Here is a 23,641-nt window from a genome sequence, read left to right as displayed (position 1 = left end):
GGTTGCAAGTTTAATTATAGTTTTATTATTACAAAATAGGCTTAAAGGTAACTGAAATGTCAAAGTAGGCACAAAAATTCATAACCTATATGCACAAAAACTTAGAACGATAAAAAAACATATTTTTTATTAGTCTTTAAACTGGTAAAAGTTTAGGGCCATCATTTCTGTGATCACAAGTTTAATACAGAATCTTAATATTTAAATATTGCTCTGGGGTTGCAGATAAAAAATGGGTTGATTGGTTCTTAATAATATTGCAGAATTAAATGTTTTATTTGATTTTGTGTTGTATCATTTCAGCCGGAAGTGACAAAAGAGAAATTTTGCCTCTCCTAAACTATAATTAGGAACCTTCATAATGGATACTGACATGTATGATGAGTTTGGAAATTATATAGGACCAGATCTTGACTCTGATGAGGAGGAAGAAATTGAGTCAATTCCATCTCCTCAAGATGATGGGATGAATGATGAGGACAATGATGAAGTGGCTGATAATGAACAAGGTGGCTGCCTTTTTTTAATCATAGAAATTCACTACAAATGTATAATAAGTTTAACTTGTTTAACGGCAACAATGTGTATGTCATACATGAATGTTTCCTAAAATTCTTAATATCAGGTTGTTAAACTGATTTCACGGGTAAAATAAAACAAACCAATAAACTAATAAAATAATTGAATTATTTGGAATGTAATGGACATAAATACACAGTTATTAGTTGTACACCAATTGTGATCTTGCTCTTCAGAAGCCCGCTTTGTGTCAACAATACCAGCACTAATATCATAGTACACAGGGAGCCTATAAAAGACTACATTAGTCAGATGATAAAGTGTGTAAGCTAGTTCAGGGTAAAACAAATTTAGCGTGCAGTAGAAATTCTAACTCATGATCTCGGCAATACCTTCTTTACTTTACCAACCGAGTTCCATAGGTTCAAAGGGGAGCAACTTGAGAAACAACTGATTTTGTTAAATCTTCTAAAGGCACCCGACGTAATTTTGGAATATATATAAAAGGTTTAATGTATTACACTGCGCTTAATTTGTTACTATGTACTTAAATTTACTGCTTATTATATACAAAGTGTAAAAAATTGTTTTAAATATAATTACAAAATCCTGCTCAACGCCAGTTTGGAAAATTTAAATGAACAGGTGAAGATGTTTGAGAAGCTTCAAAAATGCATGTCTCAAATTAGGTAACTGCTAAAGTTTGTGCAGCTGTAATAGAGTTACTTTCATATAATTGACATGGCAATAAAATGAAAGAATATTGAAAATGGTAATTATGCAACTGAAATTTTATGTTTCCTTTTTCAATCTGGCCCTTGTCTGTCTGAGCTCTCAGTATGTACAGTTATAAAAAAATGTGTCCAAAATCGTTTTTAGAAACAAATAGGTTGTTCATAAACGTAAATCGTGATTTTTTCATTGCTAGGTACTGGCATGGAAGTGGTACTTCATGAAGACAAAAAGTACTATCCTACACACGAAGAAGTGTATGGACAAGAAGTTGAGGTATTGTGGATTTGGATTTTTTTTACTGTTTTGTGATATAAATGTAAATATTTATCTTTGATGTCCTAACTTGTATATAGTTTTTATTGTTGTACAAGAGTAATATTTCTAAAATAGACCATAGTTGAAGAGGAAGATGCCCAGCCATTGACAGAGCCCATCATCGCTCCTATAAAAAGGAAAAAGTTTGCATTGGTCGAACAAGAACTACCTAGCACTTCATATGACATGGAATATCTTGCTGACATGATGGACAACTCAGAGTTGATTCGCAATGTTTCGCTTATTGGGCATTTGCACCATGGCAAGGTTTAAATTTCTCTGACCTTGATTTATTCATAATAGCTTTTAAATCGAATAAATATAGAAAACTAATTCAGTAAAAAAACCTTAACATGGTTTTATGAATTGCAGACTAACTTTGTTGACTGCCTAATGGAGCAAACACACTCAGATATTGCCAAACGTGAAGATAAAGATGTAAGTTTGTTATATTTTTTGTTTCTTACGATAAAATACCATCAGTTCAACTACTAAGCCAGGGGTGTCCAACAAGCGGCACGACCTAATAAAAAATGGCACGCAAGCCCTTCCCAAAAAATACTAAAATTGTTATTTAGCCAATTGCCATAAAAGCTCAATTTGTTTTGTCAGCCAATTGTCAGAAAATAATAAGTTTGATATACAGCCAATTTGTTTGCAATATACCATTGTTTGTTTAAAATATAAAATAATCGCGGCAATCATGACAACCAACAATTACTTTTGATATAGTAACATTATGCTGTGTGGAGGCTAGCATTCACATAATATTATATAGCTTGGTGTGAAGAAACAAAAGTCAGCTCACCGAGAGACACTTTGATGTAGTGATGCGCATTTCTACTAGACAGTTTTTTTTTTCAAGTTTAAATAAACGTTCTTATTTTTGGTAAAAGCTTTTGTGATTAAAGAGAACTGGTTCGGTTACGAAACTTTGGCACAAGAAGAAGTTATAAGATAAAAATTGGCACGCCGGCATGTTTGAGTTGGACACCCCTGTACTAAGCTAATATAATGTGATACAACACTGTTTTTTATTTGGTACATTGTTTTGTTCATATTTTAGTTATAGTTTGTAAGTTAAATATGTTTTGCACATTTCAGCTTCGATACACTGACACTTTGCTAACAGAACAGGAGAGAGGATTAAGTATAAAAACTCAACCTGTTACGCTGATCCTACCAGACACTAAAGATAAAAGCTATCTGTTGAACATTATGGATACTCCAGGACATGTCAACTTTTCAGATGAGGTTATATTTCAATAAATAACTTTCAGTTAAACCATTTAAAATTTACCAAACAGTCATGTGAGCATGACAAATAGGTAAAACTTAGTAGCTCAAAACTACTTGCAAATGGAAAAATCATTAACTATATTTTGCAGGTTTAACTACAGATGTAATTTTGATGTAAAGCATGGACCACATAAAAGCAGGTTGATTACTAAATGTAGCATGAAGCCAATACAATTACTGTACAAAAAGTTAAATATGGCAGTAGAATGGGCTCTGCCTCCTTTAAGAAATATTTGGGGACCACCCGTTAAGAACCACTGATCTACACCAATCATTTGAAGTTATTTATACTAGGATAGCTTAACGAAAATTAGAGGTGCAATGGCCAGTATTGATTTGATGAAAATCATTCTGAGATATAGTGATTTGACTGATTTCTTTTCATTTCTTGTTTATTTGATTAGGTGACTGCAGCAATGAGAATGAGTGATGGCATTGTTTTGTTCATTGATGCATCAGAAGGTGTTATGCTTAATACCGAACAACTATTGAAACATGCATTGCAGGTAAACAGTAGTGGTTTGTAAATATATATATGTATGTTTATTGTTTATGTATGTGTTTTGCAAACTGTTATATTATTTGTGTTAAGCTTGTTTTAATGCTAAAATGCACTCAATCAATTGCAGGAGAGATTAGCAATTACTGTGTGCATTAACAAAATTGACCGTCTTATTCTGGAGCTCAAACTTCCCCCCACTGATGCATACTACAAACTACGGCATATAGTTGATGAAGTCAATGGTTTGCTCAGGTTGGAGTCAGATTTGTAAATTATTGATTTGTTGTTGTTACATTTAATAATTTGTAACCCATAAATATATAATATATAGTTGCTTCTTTGTATACTAAACATGATAAACATTTGTTTGCTTTCCTAACAATTACACTTCATTACAGCACCTACAGTGATACTTCTGACATTCCAATGATTTCACCTTTGCTGGGAAACGTGTGTTTTGCCAGCTCGCAATATGCCTTCTGCTTTACTCTTGCTTCATTCTCCAACATCTATGTACAGCAGTTTGGCAAAGAACTTGACGCCAAGGCATTTGCACGGCGACTGTGGGGAGATATCTACTTCAACTCCAAAACGTAAACTAAACACCTAATCTGCGATTTATTAGTTTAAATATTTACTCTTATTTAATTCTTTCTCAATACCTATATTTTGTAGTGTATATATGATTTATTTCACCACCAAAGGTTTGCAGAAAAAATGTAGTAAGATTTTGTTAATAAACCTAGTATCGAATAATAATCAAAGGTTATAAACTTATAATAAAATACATATGATAAGAATTTATGTATGTACTAGTACTATAATATATTGTGTTTGTTACACATTTTATACAGGCGCCGTTTTACAAAGAAGTCACCACATACAAATGCACAGAGAAGTTTTATTGAGTTTGTGCTTGAACCCCTTTACAAGATTTTTGCACAGGTTTGTCAGTAATCTTCTTTTTTGAACTGCATATTTAGTATACAGGTTTCTACAATCTAGAATTTAGTCTAACACAAAATTTTATGTATTTTATTACTTTCATAATTTCTCTACTTCAGAGGTTCCCAACCTGTGGTACGCGTACCACTAGTGGTAGGCGAAGGTTCTTCAGGTGGTACGTGAGTAGCATCCATTCTTTTCACAAAACCTTGGATTCACAACTTTATATTTTGTTTATCTGGTTTTGCTCACATAAAAAATCCCCCCCGAAACCTATTCCTATTGTTATGTAACTGTTCCTGTTGATTCGAAAACAATGCGATCTACAAAATACAGGTTATGTCGATTGTCGACAAGAAGCAAAGTTACTTTGTAAAGCGTACAACGCTGTGGGACATTGGACGTTAATTAAGTCAAATGATGGCTCTTGATAGATATAATCTACTGTTTTATAGCTTAAGCTACAAGTAGCGTTAAATTATGCTAGTTGTATAAGCTAAAAATAGAAAAAAATATGATTTGATCAAACTAGTTGTTCTGCAAGAAGTGGTACGCATTACACTACAGAGCGTCCAAGTGGTACGCATTACACTACAGAGCGTCCAAGTGGTACGAGATCGTAAAAAGGTTGGGAATCCCTGCTCTACTTGATATTGCTTCATGCAACTTTTTCAAACATACGAGTCATCAACTTTGTATGAGAAATTTTATTTCCTATTTTTGTATCATTGTTCTAAAAAACATTTTACTTTCTTTCGGCAAATAGTTGTGAACACTATGACCGAATAAAACGTTTGCTTTACTGTAAGGTTGTCGGTGATGTGGACTCCACCCTTCCTCGCGTTTTGGATGAACTCGGAGTTTATTTGTCTAAAGAAGAAATGAAAATTAACATTCGTCCGCTCTTGCGTCTTGTTTGCTCCAGGTAGTTATTTTTTTCACAGTAATAACACATAAACATGAAGATCGAGAGCGACAGACTTTATATAAAGCGGTCATACATGTATAAGATTGACTAAAAATCTTTGAAAAAATTCTATTCTGCTTTTTCATTTGCCTCAACCAATCAATTTTCAGTAAACTAAATACCTAGTATGGACAACTTTCAGCCAAAAATTGCCTAATATTTATTTCACAAAACAAGAGTAAAAAAAAAATCCAAACCATCGGTAATCATGTTGATTATAAAACTAATAATAAAAAACCAGGACATTGCGTGTGATTTTATATTTGAAAGGTAAAATTAAAGACTAATTAAAACTTGGTCAGTTACGGAAACTTGTTGTGCTCAGCTCCCCTAAAACAATGATAAATCTTTCTGTGAAATGCCTATTTCTGCATCAACTCTTAAAGTATGTCAACCAACTATTCCCCACGACTAGCGGGACATTTTGATTTTTACCACTATCAAAATAGATTGGTCGATCATCATTCATTAAAAGCCATACTGTATTTTTATGTCTAGTCGTTAATTTACTTAGGGCTGCTTTGACAAGTACAGCGGCTCTAAACTGTCACTATTTTCTCGCCTAAAATCTTAACAACAAAGGTTCCTGAAAATTTGTACGGGCATGGCTTTCGCCAATATACTTTTTCTCTCGGCCTAAAATCTTTGCAATCCGAACGATTTGTTTAAAATAAAGCAGACAAAATTTTGTTGCTGCTCTTCTAAACGTTTTGTAGCCGCTTACTGTTTTAGTTTCTGAGAAAATAGTTTATTACTTTCAGTGTATCGCATTTAATATTGTTAAAAGCTTTTTACCAATGGTTCATTCAAAAGTTTTTTGAAAGAGCAAAAAAAAGATGGTAAGCCGTATAAATAGTGAGTGGCCTTCAAAGACATTCGTCGTTTGTCGACAGAAATGAAAAAAATATTGGCGAAACATATTTTTTGGGCGAGCTGTAAAGATTGTTGGCCAACACTATTACGTTTCGTTTAAAAAAAATCGGCGGGGCTGTTGTTGGCCACTTGTTACCATGACCTTTCCAGCATGCTTTATTATTTCCAGGTTCATGGGTGGTTTCTCCGGTTTCGTAAGCATGTGTGTAGATCACATACCTTCAGCGAAGCAAGCGGCCCAGATAAAAGTGCCCCACACCTACACAGGGCCACAGGACGACTCGGAACTCGTGCAAGCCATGCTCACCTGCGACCCAGAGGTGAAAATCTTTTGCTGTCAATATACGTCAGACGTCAGTGTTTCTCAACCTTTTATAGCTAACGGCACCCCTCAGAAATAACAAATAGATTGCACTGGAGCAACACACATCACCTCTGTACAACGTGGGAAGTTATAATTGGATTTATTCCACTTAATATTTACAAAAATGTTGTAAGAGTTGAGCAAAAATCAGATTCTTAAAGAATGTCAAATATCTCTCGGCATTCTTGAGCATTAGAAATGGCACCCCGGTTAAGAGCCACTGATATAACGTAAATAAGCATAGTTACACCATATTTTTCCTTCCGAAAAGTGAATCGGCTTTCATTGATTTGTATTTTAATTGGTTAACCGTTGTCCGCAAGGTGGGGCTAACTATCAACTTCGCATCCAGGGTCCACTGATGATCCACACGTGCAAGATGTACTCGACAGAGGACGGTGTCAGCTTCCGCGTGTTCGGTCGCGTCATCAGCGGCACTGTGCACTCCGGTGACGTAGTCAAAGTGCTGGGCGAGAACTACACCCTGGAAGACGAGGAGGACTCGCGTGTGCTAACCATGGGGAGGCTGTGGATCGCCGAAGCAAGGTTGGGCCGCCGCGATTTTACTTGAAAAGCGTTACCAAAGTAGCCTTACCGTAATGTACTCTATACAGTACACATTAGAGCAGCGGTTCTTAATCGGGGTCGCCAAACAATTCTAAGGGGGGCGCGAGCTCGACTTCAATATTTTAACTTTTTGCAGTAATTCTAACGGTTTTGTCTGGGTTAGGCATAATTCCTACATACAAACTTTGCATAATTCCTACATACAAACTTTATTTCCTACATACAAATTTACTTTTTTTTATAAAAGTCTGGTCGTTTATTTCAAAAACAATGATTTTAGCCGAAATATTTTTTACAATCTTTAGTGAAAATAAAACACTAAGAACTTAGTAGCCACGGCCAGCCTGTTTTCCATTTTTCTAAAAATCCTCGCGCTCTCTTTTTTTCCATATTCAGGTTTTTCTGTGCTTAAAGGACGTTTCACCGCAGGTTGCTTCGCGCCACAAACAAATCGCCACATTCCGCCTAACACTATAGTTACTGGTTGAACAGCAAATAATGACTAAATAAAATAATTGTAAATTTACACCTGAACCATTCATTCGCAAAGTTAACGACCATATGCAATTATGCACCAGAGGTTTTGTGTTGAGCGACGCCCTATAGTGGGTCGTTACAATTTTCCAAGGGCGTCTGCAAAGGTTTCGATTCGTATCTAAACATACAATAATTGCGATATAAATGATTTACAGACAGTTATATTTTAAACTTTGGCTTGGTTGACCGACGTCCGACATGAAATTTAATAGATCGCAACAACATACTTACGTAGACTAATTGCTAATTCTCAGCTATAGTTGCGCAAGTTGGCGGTATTTTAAAATATCGTAGTGTTCAGTGGGCCGTTTCGGTCCCTCAAAACAACTTAAAAAACACTGCTTACAAATATTATCCGGCCCGCCAATGTAATTCATCCGGCCCGCCTCTTTTACAAACTAGACACTAGTCGATTTCAAATACTTTTTAATTATTTTAACCACAAAAGTGCTAAAAATTTTCGCGCTTCGCGCGAACGATCTTTTCGCGTCCTATGTTTTGAAGCTGTCTTTTCAACTAGATCCGCGCTTCATTACCGTTGCGGCGTGGAAGGCTGCCAAGTATGTCGCGGACAAACGGAAAACGTATTAAAAAATATTGGACATCAATTTTTTAACATTTTATTATTTTTTATCTCCGGCAATGTAATAAAAACCCGCAAGAAATTGAAAAAAAAATGCAGGTATACCAAAAATCGCGCTCGCTAGGTGCACTCGGCGTTTCCTCAAAGTAGTTTTATTACACTTTTTATTAGTAGTATGGATCACGACGAGTGGACCCGAATTTTAAAACAAACAAAGGCTTTTTTTCGCCCTTTCATACCTCATTAAATGGAATTAACCATATTTTTAAGTGCAAAAAGATTCCGAGGGCCGCCTGAATCACATAACTAGTTCTAACATTTTAACAACACAATTCTTAGTTAACATTTTGTGCGGCCCGCAGAGACCTTTCTGAGTTTGGTTTTGGTCCGCGAATAAAAGAAGGTTGCCGACCCTTGGGTTAAACATTTGAAAATTAACAACGTTTAAGGTAAACAATCAACCTCATAAGTCATAACTATTTAACACTGCGCGTCTTTTGATTGTTTGCCGGTAAGTGATTTTTTAAACGGGGACAAAGAGTCTTAATTACGAGCTTCGAACGTGACTTCGATTAACCTTACTATGTGTGTGGTGTTGAATATATTTGCATCTTAGTGTTTATGGAAATCACTGGCGCTAAGTAATATTTCGCTTAGTAGTGGTGCTTAACACAAGTCGTTCCACGCCAACTAATTATTTTTTTCGCCGAATACACTCGACAGTCGGGCGAGTGGGTGTCAATCAGCACTCGCCCGGAGCGATTTGCGTGCTTAAGTCCAACCCTGATATGTATTTTGTTGAAACGCAGGGTAATATAACGAAAACGTTGCTTTCGAAAGTATTGTTTAATGTCCATTGTTTGTTTACTGTTTCAAGTTTCACGTCACACCCGAATCGCAAGGCGACATCTCTCATTTGTAACATTTGTTAAGCTTTTCGTTCTTAGAACACACGATAACTCTTGGCAACTTCACCACTGTGGCTATCTTTACGTAGGTTTTAAAATGACCACCATAATTTTATATGCCTGGCTATCCCGAAATCTGTGCCCACCAGGGGTAGACAAGTTTTCTGTTCAAGAATTTTTGTATATATTTATTTTGGTAATTTAATTTTGCCGTTTTGTTGTAAACTCGTTAGCTTATTCTCATGTAGCACAACTTTTATAAACATACGGCAACCATATTTGTCAAGGTACACTGTAGAGGTAAACAGGGTTCCAGCAGGCAATTGGGTTCTGATGGAAGGTGTGGACGAACCTGTGGTAAAAACAAGCACCATCACGCAATCAAGAGGCAACGAGGAGGCGCATATCTTCAGGTACAACAATATCAATCAGATCAAATGTATGTATTCCAATAATACCATTACTATAGTATTAGGGTCACCGGAGTCGAACAAGAGACCCTAAAGACATATTATACTGTCGAATGTTAAATGTTAGAGGATATATTTTCCAAATATAAAAGCTAAACTACTGTTTGAATAAATTCAGTAATTACTTTTTTACTGAATTTGTATAATGTTGGTTGTATCTAATACTGTATGTTGCTTATATCAGGTCACGGAGACTAACCACAGTAAGGCAACCACAGATATATGCCGGAGGATGTCAAAGTGATTCTAAAACATAAATGACTCTTTTTGATGTTTTCGAATGTGTGTGATGCGTTACATATGCCACTAAAGACAATGGTTTCACAATAACTGATTTATATCGTCTTACATACGCAGGCCACTACGATTTTGTACGAGCTCTGTAGTAAAGATTGCCGTCGAACCTGTCAATCCTTCCGAACTACCCAAAATGTTGGACGGCCTACGCAAAGTTAACAAAAGCTACCCTCTTCTCACGACTAAGGTTTTAATGTTTTATATATATAATTGTAAAAACAATTCTAATTTTTTTTAGAATAACAATGACAGTCTAGCCCAGGGGTGGGCAAATTGCGGCTCGCCGGCTTGTTTTTTGTGGCTCTTCTAGTCGAATCGTAAAATTCCCAAAAAATTGGAAAGGCTGCCAAGACTCCAAGAGTACCGTTTATGAACGTTTCTTTCTTTTTCTTTTTTATTTAGGCCAGCATTTCGTTTATGCCGTAACACTAGACATAGAATCCAAAGAGTTAGTTAACAGCAAGTCAACGTAATTTCATTGCTAAGGTTTCAGAGATTAACAAATCAAACAAAAGACTGATATTGATAAATATTGTGCGTGTTATATTGTTATTACAGTTATTAATATTGTGTTAATTATTACCGTTTTTTCATATTACAATTCTGTTATTATTGCTGAACTTACATTATCTACCGTTTTTGTATTGAAATAATGTTGAGGCTCTTTGCTATGGTACACTTGTGATTTCTGCAAATGGATGTTCCACTGAATACATTTGTCCACCCTTGGCCTAGTCTTTCTCTTAGTTGTGAAAGATTTTCATTATTCTCCATTCGCGCAAACGCGATCTATTGTTAAAAACCGAATTTTGTCACAACCGTTTCTCGTGCTAATTTACACTGATACCCAGGTTGAGGAGAGCGGCGAGCACGTTGTGCTGGGCACGGGCGAGCTGTACCTGGACTGCGTGATGCACGATCTGCGTCGCATGTACGCCGAGATTGACATCAAGGTGGCCGACCCGGTGGTGGCCTTCTGCGAAACCGTGGTCGACACGTCATCACTAAAGTGCTTTGCCGAGACACCGAATCGGAAGTGAGTTTTCAAATCTGTGCAAACGTTACTTTGTTTAAATCTCGCTTCACCTCCCTTATCGAACATTTCACAACGCCGTATGGCCACGCCAAAAATCTATATCTAAATTTTAAAATCCCAACTTGCTAGGGTTGGCAAGCCGGTCAAATACGGACTTTATTTAACTGGTCAAATACTCATATTGGATTCAAATGTTGTAAATTTTGTTTTTGTGATTTGAGATTTTAATAATCTTGATTGTAACTTTCTTAAAGAATTCAAATGTAAAATGGTAGGGTTTACCTGATGCAAACACATGTTCTGTGCTGATAACAAGTGTTTGTAATAGCAAAGTAGATTTATTTTGTTTAGAATAAATCCAGGTATATGATAAATCGCATTTGTCATAAAAGGAAACACTAGTCGGGGTATACCACAAAGGGTATACCACACGCCAAAACGTTCATATATTTATTTAAAGTTAAAATCGAGGTTTATTTTAACTTCAATTGCATTTTGATAGTGTGTATAGTATTTGACCAATATTTAACCTATTTGACGAGTATTTGACCGGTCAATTGGCCGGATTTTATTTGACCGGTCAAATGCCCAACCCTAGTTTTTACTACCACTTGTTTAAAGCATGGTAATTTTTTTTTCAGCTTTGTTGAAGTTATTTCTTGATGGCTGTTTCACAGTTTCAATCGAATTTCTGCCGGGCGAACAATATAGTCATAATAGTTATACCACGCGACAACAATTGAGTTTAGACGCTCACAAAGCGCCCGGTAGTTTTGGTGAGCCCCGCCACAATTTGCTGTCTCTGATAGGCCACATTACAAAGGCGTCTATTTGATGCGAAATTACACCTACCTATAAAATGAGTTTTGTCTTGTAAATTCCTTGGCGTGATTGGTCGACTTGCGGGGTGCGTCATTGTCGACACCACCGCTTGTTACACACCCACAAATTATCGCACCGTCGCCATTCTCCGAAGTTCGCAAGTTAAGTCTAGGAGATTTCTTATCAGTTATTTTTATCGATTCCTGTTAGACTGCCTTTTGTTTTTATGGAATTTTTTGTCAACAACAGTTCAATAAATGCTATGTGGTCTCTGGTGACCAAAATACAATTTATACTCGCATGACCGCTTACATCATTGATATTTGAAATGAGATCATATCAAATCAGACTAGTATTTCCTGTTTTTCAAGTGGAGGAGCCTACATTTTTTTCGACTGATTCTTTATAACCTTAAGTTCAATTCTAATTCACAAAAACCTTTTCCGCGGAATTAACCAAATTAATATTAGCCATAAAATATCTTATCTTTTCATAAACCTAATAACGATTTTCTATTTAACCTAATATTAAATAACAAACGAAAAATAGTCAACCAATTTAATATCGAGACGTAACTTTATGGTGTTTAAAAAGATAGTTTCTAAACCCATATTCTAAATAAACGTCATATTCTAAATAAACACCTTGCTGTCATTCTACTGCAGGTGTTTTTTATGACTTTATATAAACATTTTGCAATTTTCGTCAGGAAAAAATGTTTGGTGATCTATAGCGAACAAGTGTTTATATGTCGTAATTTCTTTGTAATATTGTTACTTCTGTAAGTGTGCCACAGTAAAAAGTAACGTAAAACGCTTTAGTCAAGTGTTTTCACTGACATACTCAAATTAAAATTATTTCCTGCTATTATCTATAAGCAGGTCCCATGTGTGGTGCATGTGTAGTCGGAAAATATTTCATTTCTCGATCTCCCTCATAATGTGAACTCTACCAACAGAAACAAGCTGACGATGATCGCCGAACCGCTGGAGAAAGGACTGGCAGAGGATATCGAGCGTGAGGTGGTTCAAATTGGTTGGAACAGGAAAAGGTTGGGCGAGTTCTTCCAGACCAAATACGACTGGGATTTGCTTGCTGCAAGATCAATCTGGGCGTTCGGTCCCGACAACTCCGGTCAGTCAGTTGATTAAGTTGTTTTTTCCTTGCCTGTGAAGTATGATGTGGCCTGCAAAACCTTTTTTTTTCTTGATTCTCGATAGTATATTATAAAGTGCATATTGTTTTCTACATTTTGAAAACAAATTTGTTAAAAAAACAAACAAATTTGTTTAAAGAAAAAAAATCGACTCGTAGAAGTAGTACGTTGTGACGACAACAAGTTTTAGTACTCTGGTTGGCCTCGTCTCGATTTTAAATCGCCACTACGCGAACGCAATGCATGCCTACAAAATAGAAAAAAACTAACACAGTTCTTCACAAGACACAGACAGTCACACAAGACATTTGAGAAGATAAGTTTAAACAGTTTGTGTTTATTTTGTTTAGGTCCCAACATTTTAGTGGACGACACCCTCCCGTCCGAAGTGGACAAGGGTCTGTTGGGGTCCGTCAAAGATAGCATTGTGCAAGGTTTTCAATGGGGAACTAGGGAGGGACCGCTGTGCGACGAACGTAAGATATTGCCATTCGACATCTCTGCACCATACTAGAAAAATACGTTTGGTTCAATCACAGTGTGTGCGAGAACCTGATTCACAAACCCATAAGAGAGACGTTCTTTACGTCTTTGCTATACTATACTGTACATTAGGGTTGTTCAAAAAACACTTTTTTGCCAAATTTCAGTGGGGAATTGTTAGGTTGCGTCTAAAAACCCCACAAACCAAATCTGAGCACGTTTGGTTCAGTATTGACCGTGCTACGTCAATTTGAAAATTCAGATTTGGGCTAAAATTTTTGAAAAAAATAAAATTGTTTGCATTGCTTTGCAATTGAATAGCCATAAATAAACCTGTTTTGCAGTAAAAAAGTGGGTAGTCATGGTACAAATGTCATATTTCAACAACATTTGATAGGCTGTTTTGTATAAAAAATGGCTTAAAATTTTAAAATAAAGTAGATGCAGCACACATGACATCAAATTAATAAAATAGTGCATTTAGTCTTTACACAATTATATCAATTACTTATTTAAAGTTCAAAAAAATGTGCTAAAAAGACTACTCACTTTTTTACTGCAAAACAGATTTATTTATAGCTATTCAATTACAAAGCAATGTAAAATAAGAAAAAAAACATTTTTTTCAGGGAGAGGGTAATTTATTTTTTTTAAAAACCTAACAATTACAGGGGGTCCTCACTGAAATTTGACAAAAAAGTGTTTTTTGAACAACCCTACTGTACATACATATATATTATAAAATTTGAAACCACGTTATTCTTTAACGCGCAGCAATACGCAACGTCAAGTTCAAGATTCTAGATGCTGTTATCGCCAACGAGCCCCTGCACAGGGGAGGGGGACAGATTATCCCCACCGCCCGCCGTGTGGCCTACTCGGCCTTTCTCATGGCCACCCCCCGCCTCATGGAGCCATACATGTTCGTCGAGGTCATGGCACCCGCCGATTGCGTGTCGGCCGTCTACACAGTGCTGGCAAGACGCAGGTACATCGGCAATTAAGTTTCGCATGCGACAGAATTCTGTCATTCGTTTTCCCCTATTTTGCTGTTTTGTTTGTCTGTTTTTGTCTCGTTGTATTGTAATACTTTACTAGTGAAATTAATTCTTTTCAGTCAGCCAAATCTGTAAACACATATGCGCTATCGAATCACCTTAAATTCGTTTATTTACTATCTACTTCTTACAATTTATCGGTAATACTAAAATATTGTTGCTCAGGGGTCATGTTACCCAGGACGCCCCCGTTCCCGGTTCACCCCTGTACACCATCAAGGCATTCCTTCCCGCCATCGACTCGTTCGGATTCGAAACCGACCTTCGCACCCACACGCAAGGACAGGCTTTCTGTTTATCGGTTTTTCACCATTGGCAGGTAATCGTAAGCTAGTTTACTTTATGTCTGCTAAAAGGACTTCCATGCATACAAAGCCAACTTGTGAACATCGGAGTGCCATATTGTTCCACCGTTTCCTACTTCAATCAATCACTGCATTTGTGCCGCCGTCCCTTCATTTAAAAGCAAGCGTTGTTGGGTCCAGTATATCCCTTTAAGCAATACCGTGACTGCAATGTTTCGCTTCGGGCTATGACAAAGCACGCTATATCAATCAAGACACGTATTTATTGTTTGGGTAAATTGTTGTGAACACCGTGTAATTTATTACCATACTACCATGATTTCTGTTTGTTTTTTTAGTAAAACGTACTTTAACATAAGTTATTTAGCATTTTTGCCTATTACAGTTTATGGTTTAACGATCAATATCATTAATCACAACATACAATCAAGCGAAATTCGAATTTAACATTAAAACTGTCATTTAAACTAACGTTGAATCTATATGACCCACCATTTATAAATAATAGCAGTTTAATATTTAACATTAGATTTTTTTAACGACTAACGATATTCGTCCAAAAGTTTGTCTGACAAAAAAGCTTCTCTTAACGAGACCAAAGGTCATTCGATTAATATGACCAAATACTAGCACCTAACATTTAAAATATACCAGCACATATCGTGAAACAAAAACAGAAATAGGTATTACTTATTAATGGTTCTTGACGAATTAACGTAGATTGTCCCCGGCGACCCCCTGGACAAGAGTGTTGTGATCCGGCCCCTGGAGCCCCAGCCGGCCACCCACCTGGCCCGAGAGTTCATGGTGAAGACACGACGTCGCAAAGGCCTCAGCGAAGATGTTTCGATCAGCAAGTTCTTCGACGACCCTATGTTGCTAGAATTGGCCCGTCAAGATGTCATGTTCAATTACCCTATCTGACGAGACCGAACTAAAAATATCGACTACCTTTTCGGGAGCTCCTGTTACTGTAAACAACAGCTGGCCGGCGTTCTGGCTGAAAGAAAGGACTACTGCCACAACTTTTCATAATCGTAGACATTTTTGGTGTTTTTGTAAGACGCCAACCATTAAAATACAACTTTAAAATTGTTTTGCTGTTTCATGTTTGGCAAACACCACCGGCCTTCATAACTTAAAAGTGTTACGATTTGTTACTCGCAAGCCAAACAGTAATACATATGAAAGAGTGTTATGACATTCAACGTCTAGTCTAGTTCCTATCATAAAGTCCTGCATCTCCAGGACTCAATTATAAACGTTCAAATGCCGGTCTTACAAACCTTTGGTACACAGCTAAAATTTGATACAACATAATTGTTTTTATTGGGAATGATGTTCAACAAATGGAAATGAAGAAAGGCTTTTACCAGGCAATGTTTAGTATAAAGCAAAAGTCTCTCTTACACTAGAAGTTTAGGAACCCATTATTTTTTAAAGTTTAGCATCAAAAAACCTAAAATGTTTTATACAAAGTTATGCCAATCCCATCTGCATGACATAATGCAGAGTAAAGTGTATTTTGTAGGCAATGTAAAAATTCACTACTAGAAAGTCTGCAATTTACGCACTACGGTATTGTTTTTGTTGTCCAGCAAAAATTGTCCCCATATGCATCACAACAGATCGCTCACTAGGACTGTCGAGGCGGTAGTACTCTCAGTGAACCTTGCCCACTGCACTGCTGCTATAAAGTAGTTAGTTTGTTCTCGCTGTATGACTAGGCAATATTATCTGTTTCGTCATAGCGCTCTTTTTTCGTGATGCGTCACAACCATGGTAACGTGCCGACAAAACCAGAAATAACGTAAAAGCAGCAACGCAGAGGCAATTTCGCCATTTTATTACTAAACTTTCAAGTAGGTTTGGCCTGTATCGAGAGGTACAAAATTTAATTGTTTGTTTGTGTAGTTGACAAAATGAAAGAATTAAAAGGAGGTTCGAGGTAAGTGAATTGCATAATTTTGTTAGAATAGTTTTGTGTATATGATTTTTTTAACATATTACGACATGTTTAATTCATTGTTAGTATAAACCTGTAACTTGGTCGTAACAAAAGAGTTGCACTTAAATGATCTACATAAATGTTTTACTCACACCGGACAAAAACAAATAAATCGCACAATCGCTCATTGAAGTAACCCATTCATTTTAGTAGTTTACTTCTTCGTATTTGTACGGGAATATACTATATATATATATATATATATATACGAATTTTTTTCTCTGTTTTAAAACAACAACAATTGACAAGGACGTTAATAACATTTAATCAAAATTTGAATTAATACTATAGAATTAGATAGTTACCCCAACAAGTGGGTAATATATGTTTACAGACCTATTGTTGAATTTTAGCCCTAGTGGTTCGTCGGTAAGTCAAGATGAAGATATTCTCGATCCATACTGTGACCCTAACAATCCGGTTATTGTGACATATGAAAGGGTGGCCAACGCCTATCAAATGATTAAAGGAGGTGTCGTCAGGACGCCATGTTCGGTGGGTATTGGCAAACAAAAAACGATGTTACCATTTAACGATGTAGTAAGAAGTTAACTTGTCTGTTTACCATGAAAGCGCTACGACAAAGGCCTAAACATGCAAAGAAATTAATTTATTTGTTTCGTTGCTGCGTTTAAATACCACCCTTTTATAACGGGTGAATTGCTAATACATCCGCAATACATCTTAACGGTATGTCAAAGTTTATAGAATGTTGTTTTATGCACAGTATTCCCGCATGTCACCAAAGCTGGGCTTGGAGCTGTACTTCAAAAAAGAATACATGCAATTCACTGGAAGGTATGTGCAGGAAGATAAACAAATATTGTTGCCTCGGTAAACCAAGTACATGAACTATAAATAAAGCATTTGCGTGACGTATGGTGCGCGTAAATACGTCATTTCCTTTTCATGTATGAGTGAAACGGCTTCTGCGTAGCCTACGTGTGCTGTACGCACCGATTACATGAGATCACAAAATGCTGTTGTTACTCCCACATGTGTCGACCAATAGGGTGCTAAAAAGCTGTGGAAACGCCCACTTTTTCGAGTGTCTTAGCAGTGTGATGAAATACCTGTTTAAATGCCAAACGGCTTTTAAAGGACGTGTAATAGACCAAAATGGACGAGCAATTTAAGATGTAACTTTTGTAATTTTGATAATAAATTGCAATATTTAATAACAAAAAAGAAGCATATTTAATAACAAAATTACAAAAATTGCAAAGGCAAAAAGGTCGAGTAAATCGACAGCATCTTGATTAAGACGTTTCGATACGAGCTTTGTATCATATTCAGTTAATATGACTGAGAAGCATTTCAAGCATCACTTATAAGAGATGGGACGCAATTGTTATCAGTCTGAGTTTCGAAAGTGGGGGTTTTATTTAGCACCTTCAGGTGTTGAACAGGTACAGCGGTGTTGATAAGGTGTCAACGTTCAGTTCGGGGCTGCAGTCTTGAATAGATAGCGACTCGAGTAGCCGCAATCTAAAAACGTCTGAAGCCCAATAGCCCATCCGAGAACTTTGGGTTTGCCAAAATCAACCTTATGATCGGAATGTTACAGAAGATTGCGTTTGCGTCCCATCTCTTATAAGTGATGCTTGAAATGCTTCTCAGTCACATTAACTGAAGATGATACAAGCTCGTATCGAAACGTCTTAATCAAGATGCTGTCGATTTACTCGACCTTTTTGGCTTTGCAATTTTTGTAATTTTGTTATTAAATATGCCTCTTATTCGATTCGTTAGAGCTGCGGTAAGACCATGGCGCTTTCAAACTGTTGTGAGAAAATCAGAAACAATTCACTTTACTCTGCTGTAACTGACTCAATGTCATACCGAAAACGAAAAAATGAGTTGATTTGTAACTTGAGTGTTACGTATGTCATTGAGCTCACCTTCAGTGTTAATCATGTTACAATAATGACACGACTTCGACTAAGTACAAAATTCATGTACCAGTCGCCTACACTAGATTACCATGTATACAAAAAACATTCTGCACTGAAAATTATGAAAATGTCCAATATACAGACAAGCATGTTTACGCCCATCGTTGTCGTTTCTTAGTTTCAAGGATAGAGGTGCCCTCTACTCTCTCATGAAGTTGACAGACCAGCAAAAGGCAAAGGGGGTGGTAACAACATCTGCGGGTAACCACGCGCAAGCGCTCGCATATCAAGCCGCCAAACTCAGGGTGTCGGCAACTGTGATCATGCCCGTGCAGGCACCCGCTGTAAAGGTATGGTAAAGTTATATACGACAACCCGATGGCTAAGATCTAACACCGATAGGTGACAATTATTAATTGTCACATTTCTGCCCCCAGGTGAACAGTTGTCGCGATTTAAAGGGCGAAGTAATTCTACACGGATCCCGATTCGACGAAGCGAAGTCTTATGCCATGGCGTACGGACAGAAGAATGACCTGCTCTATATTAACGGGTATAACCACCACCTGCAGTTATATTATGTTACAGCGATAGTTAAAATTCAATAAAAGGGTAGCGTATTGTTAATACAAATAAGTATACACTGTCATTTTACCAAAAAAAAAATTGAATAGAAATTTAACAAAACAAATACGGTGTCAGTCGGCCATAATATTTTTTGATTCACTTGTGTTTCTTAAACTATATATATACAGACTAAATGGCTTTAAATAGGCCTACTTTAAAATTTCTAATATATCATTTAGATTTAATTTTGTCGTTATCAACGTGTACACGTAGTGTCACGTGGACGTGTAGACGTAGTGTCACAGGTTACAGAAAACTAAGGCTGTAAATTTGAAAACCATAGATACTGGTTTTGTCATAATAAAACACATTGATGAATAAAAATTCAAATATGAGGTAACCAAACAATATCAATTATGGATTTTACTCTATAGCTAAAAGAGCCTTAAAACATGTCGATAGAACAGCAGTCTTCCCACCTCTGTTATAAGTTACGTTTAGGCTTAGGACATTTTTTAAGTTAAAAATGGGACGCTTTTTAACAGTTGATTCAGTATTTTTTTTGTGTAACTACGTCGCAAATTTACGGCATAACGTGACGTCACAAAACATGTAAAGAAGCCTGTTGTTGCAAGTCAAATTCTCGAGTGAATGTTCAAGTAAAATGGGAATAGGTGTATTACTATTGTTTGCCACGCGACGAGTTAAGTCAAATAATATGCCTTTGATAAATTATTTTTCAAACATTGTGATATGAAAACGTTACACAAACAGCTAAAAATGGCTTTTATCGAGATTTTGGGACTAAACTTACACTGCATTAAAGAAAAATAACCCCCCTGAAAGCCACGTGCTCAGCAGGATTATCTATTGTTTAAAAATTTGTATATAACTATTTTGAATACTATTTATGGGACAACTATAAATCAGTAGCACACCTCGAAAAACTAATGTTATAGGAACCAAAACAATTAACGTGTTGTTGTCTTGTTATAGAAACCAAAACAACAAAGTATAGTATTTGTGAATTTACACAAATCGCCCTTTGTACTCTTTCGTATAAAAGGCTACTTTTTTTCAAATCTTTATTTCGATTTTATTTTATCGAAATAAGTTACAGCAGGCATAGCCTACTACGAGCTATCTAATGCGCTAAAGATCAACCCACCACCGAGCCAATTGTACGCCATAACGACGTAATAATTACATACACATTTAACGCAATTAAACGAAAAAAGAAAACGCCATCAGGTATCACCCTTCATCAGGTTTGGCAAAACAATGTTTGGCGCCTAAAAACGAGACATTGTGGTTGGCTTATTGGGCCACAGTACTAAACAAAAACAAATCGAAACTGTCCTGCTAAAACGGGACTTATGGTAAACCTAGTAAAGTTGTCACATGAGAAACATAAATATATATACATATTCCCTTGCTTGTTTAGAACCTAAAACAAGAAATCCACTAAAAGTGACTCAAGGGTTCAAGCATATCGTGGCTAACTCACATCGCGACTCATATCGTAGCAAAACATTATGATATAATACTTCATGGTTAAAACTATATAGATCTTTGTCTTAAAATGAATGTTATAAAAAGTTCCTCAAACGATTGCAGTGAGCATTTTTTAAATTGGCAGGTACGACCACCCTGACATTTTGGCGGGCCAGGGTACGACCGGTATGGAAATCCTTGAAGACATCCCGGACGTAGATTACATTGTGGTTCCAATTGGTGGCGGAGGTTTAATCGGAGGAATCGCGGCCGCCGTAAAGCACCTTAAACCAGATGTCAAAATAATCGTAGGTTAATCACAATTCTATCAGTTAGTGGAGTGACATAGCGAATCATGTCGTACACTATTTGTTTCGTATTTTGCAGGGAGTTGAATCGGAAAGATGCCCGTCGTGGTCGACAGCGGTCCAACACGGCAAACCAGTTCCTTGTGACGAATCAAAAGCTGGGGCCGTCAACTCTATCGCAGACGGACTTAGCGTCATTGAGGTACGTGTTGTCTTGTTTATTAACATAAAGATTCAACAAAGAAATAAGATTATATTTGCTTAATCAATAATCCCTATGTATTTTCATAAAATTATGGACTGTGTGTTGTTACCTTTTTACGAAAAAGCAAGGAAGCCGAATTGTAAACTAGTGAAGCACTAAAATCACGACGTGACTGATCTTTGCTTAATTTCTAATTTACGTATACTTTTACTTGAAGGACCCTGATTATACTAAAATTATACATTTTCCATCATGCAAAATGCTGTAAAATCATGTATGCTAAAAATATACGTTTTTTAATATGCATTTTATTCAAAAAGTCTTGTTTAATTTTATCTTCTGGCCTTTTTAGGTTGGTCACAATGCTTTTGCAACTGCAAATCCACTGATCGACAGAGTGATTCGTGTTACCGAGGATTACATTGCTAGCGCAATACTGAAGTTGCTCGAGGTGGAAAAAGCAGTTGTAGAGGGCGCTGGTGCGGCCGGTCTTGCCGCAATCCTGGCGGACGCGATACCAGAAATGAAAGGCAAAAAGTGAGATTCATTTGAATTTACTTGATCAAATGTTTTATTTGCATGCCCATGGTAATTTTATCTTTCAATATTCGTTTAACAAGTCGATTTACTAGTAGCAAAACAGTACATGATTTAGGTCGCGCAAATATTTATAAAACAAATTATGTGTGACAGAGTCGTATGTGTTCTCTGCGGTGGAAATATCGACATCACAGTGCTGGGACGCGTCATAGATCGCGCCCTGATGCTGGAAGACCGACTGGTTCGCTTCAACTGTGTCATCAGCGACAGGTCCGGGGGGCTTGCAAAACTTCTGGCGATTATTGCTGAACAAGGCGCTAGGTAAGTTTTTGCTTTGGTCGTTGAACCTTATGATACAGCTTGTTTAACCTACAAGAGGGTATTGGTTTTAAAGCTATCTCTAAGTTAGAAAAAATGTACGTAGGTTTAAATCCAGAGAAGAGACAGATATACGCCGCATTGAATTAACATTTGTTTTTTAAGTCAGTATTTAGTTGGCGTTTGAGATTAATGACTAAGTGATTATCACCTTCTTGGCCACTAAGATATGGCTAACGTCGAAAGCGAAAATTAACGTTTTTAATGGCCCTTAATATCTATCAATATAAAAAATATTAGGGCGAATACGTTAATGGGACCCCATCAGTCGTATGGAAATTAGAATAACATCATTATCAGAATAAAACACAATTCGGTTAATGATGTAACGTAATTTATTTATTTTCTACGAGTTTCTAAAATGAACAAACAAAGAAACTTGAACACAAACACGAATACAAAATACACAAAACGAGAAATCGTGTGTCGGGGGCAAGCGAAAGGCCAAAGAGTGATCACGTAGTCAGGTGACACCTAAAAATGTCCAAATCCGAACTTAAATCCTAACTTGTCATAGACTAACAACAGGAGTCGTCACTTGTGTATAATTTACAGTATTAAAGACATCCTCCACGATCGTATGTCGCTTCCCGCCTTTGTGTTCAAGACGAGTGTCCGATGTACGGTTGAAACGCGCGGTACTGAACACGCAAACGAGTTGCAGAGAAAACTACGTGAAGTATACGGCGATGAACTCCACTGGAAACACGAGTAAGCCTCACCCGTATATTTTGCTTATCGTTTTTTAAAATCTTTGAAACTATTAGTTTCGTACACAATGCTCTTATATTTAGAAATCGTTTTTGTATCTGATTTCTTTGGTGTTATTTTTATTTTTAAAGATTTCCATTTTAATGGCACAATGTTTAATTGGGCCCAGCACAAATACAGTAAGTCAAAGTGCACTTAAGTTACTCTAACACCAGAATATTAGTATCGCTGTCATACTATGTCTTTGTTTTAGGGATTTATTCTGTTTTTATTTTAAACATTGTGACACCTTGTAATTACACCACAGACGATGTTTAACTGTATTTGCTTATCAATAAAATAGCTCACGTGTCAGATTTTTTAACTCGCACCGTATATCGAAAGGCAGGAAATTAATAAACAAAACAAATAGTTGGACGTAGAATATTTCTTTTGCATCTTCTTTACAAGATAAGTTAGTTTATGTATTTATTGCTGCAAATGACTTGATTTGTTGCAATATAGCATTGACTTGGACTGGTACTTGACTTGGGTAACCGTTAACTTGAACAGGTACTTGAACTTATACCTTTTAAAACGACCTGAACTTCGTTTGTTTGGCAAACTTAACTTAAGGTTAAGCCATTTTAAAGGGACATGTTTACAAAGCTGCCAATCTTGTGAAGCGCCAAACGTAAATATTAAGTATTATTGTATATGCCGGGGATGGCGAACCTATTCATTGCGCGGTTTACAAACAAGACCTTTATCATTGAAAAATGAATAAAGTGGGTCATATATTAAATAACTGATAT

General features: G+C 36.6%; 2 protein-coding genes across 6 annotated transcripts; both read left to right on the top strand.

The window, feature by feature from the left end:
* Nucleotides 1-361: 361 nt before the first annotated feature.
* On the top strand, nucleotides 362-15,900 carry LOC146160495 (116 kDa U5 small nuclear ribonucleoprotein component-like). 5 transcript variants are annotated; one of them, XM_083385921.1, is made up of 21 exons: nucleotides 362-509; nucleotides 832-843; nucleotides 1,448-1,527; nucleotides 1,645-1,836; nucleotides 1,942-2,007; nucleotides 2,674-2,823; nucleotides 3,273-3,374; nucleotides 3,498-3,622; nucleotides 3,769-3,963; nucleotides 4,225-4,315; nucleotides 5,125-5,240; nucleotides 6,325-6,475; nucleotides 6,872-7,065; nucleotides 9,402-9,527; nucleotides 9,942-10,068; nucleotides 10,733-10,917; nucleotides 12,698-12,873; nucleotides 13,246-13,371; nucleotides 14,153-14,366; nucleotides 14,602-14,755; nucleotides 15,462-15,900. In XM_083385921.1, exons 1-21 carry the CDS (start codon nucleotides 362-364, stop codon nucleotides 15,663-15,665), a joined length of 2,934 nt encoding a protein of 977 aa, XP_083242047.1. In that variant the 3' UTR covers nucleotides 15,666-15,900. The 5 variants fall into 5 exon arrangements, with proteins under 5 accessions (XP_083242047.1, XP_083242045.1, XP_083242048.1 ...); XM_083385919.1 differs by lacking the exon at nucleotides 832-843; XM_083385922.1 differs by lacking the exon at nucleotides 832-843 and having other exon boundaries at nucleotides 362-512; nucleotides 1,969-2,007.
* A 692-nt stretch (nucleotides 15,901-16,592) lies between these two features.
* On the top strand, nucleotides 16,593-23,181 carry LOC146160494 (uncharacterized). Its single transcript, XM_083384625.1, has 10 exons — nucleotides 16,593-16,689; nucleotides 17,103-17,244; nucleotides 17,477-17,547; nucleotides 18,823-18,994; nucleotides 19,082-19,197; nucleotides 20,851-21,013; nucleotides 21,093-21,215; nucleotides 21,571-21,755; nucleotides 21,912-22,079; nucleotides 22,692-23,181. Exons 1-10 carry the CDS (start codon nucleotides 16,664-16,666, stop codon nucleotides 22,849-22,851), a joined length of 1,326 nt encoding a protein of 441 aa, XP_083240751.1. The 5' UTR covers nucleotides 16,593-16,663; the 3' UTR covers nucleotides 22,852-23,181.
* Nucleotides 23,182-23,641: the final 460 nt, after the last annotated feature.

This window comes from Ascidiella aspersa, chromosome 3 (assembly GCF_963924565.1).
Source record: "Ascidiella aspersa chromosome 3, kaAscAspe10.2, whole genome shotgun sequence".
Classification (NCBI taxonomy): Eukaryota; Metazoa; Chordata; class Ascidiacea; order Phlebobranchia; family Ascidiidae; genus Ascidiella; species Ascidiella aspersa.
The sequence above is the reverse complement of the archived record's forward strand: the minus strand, read 5'-3'. Positions and strand labels throughout refer to the sequence as shown.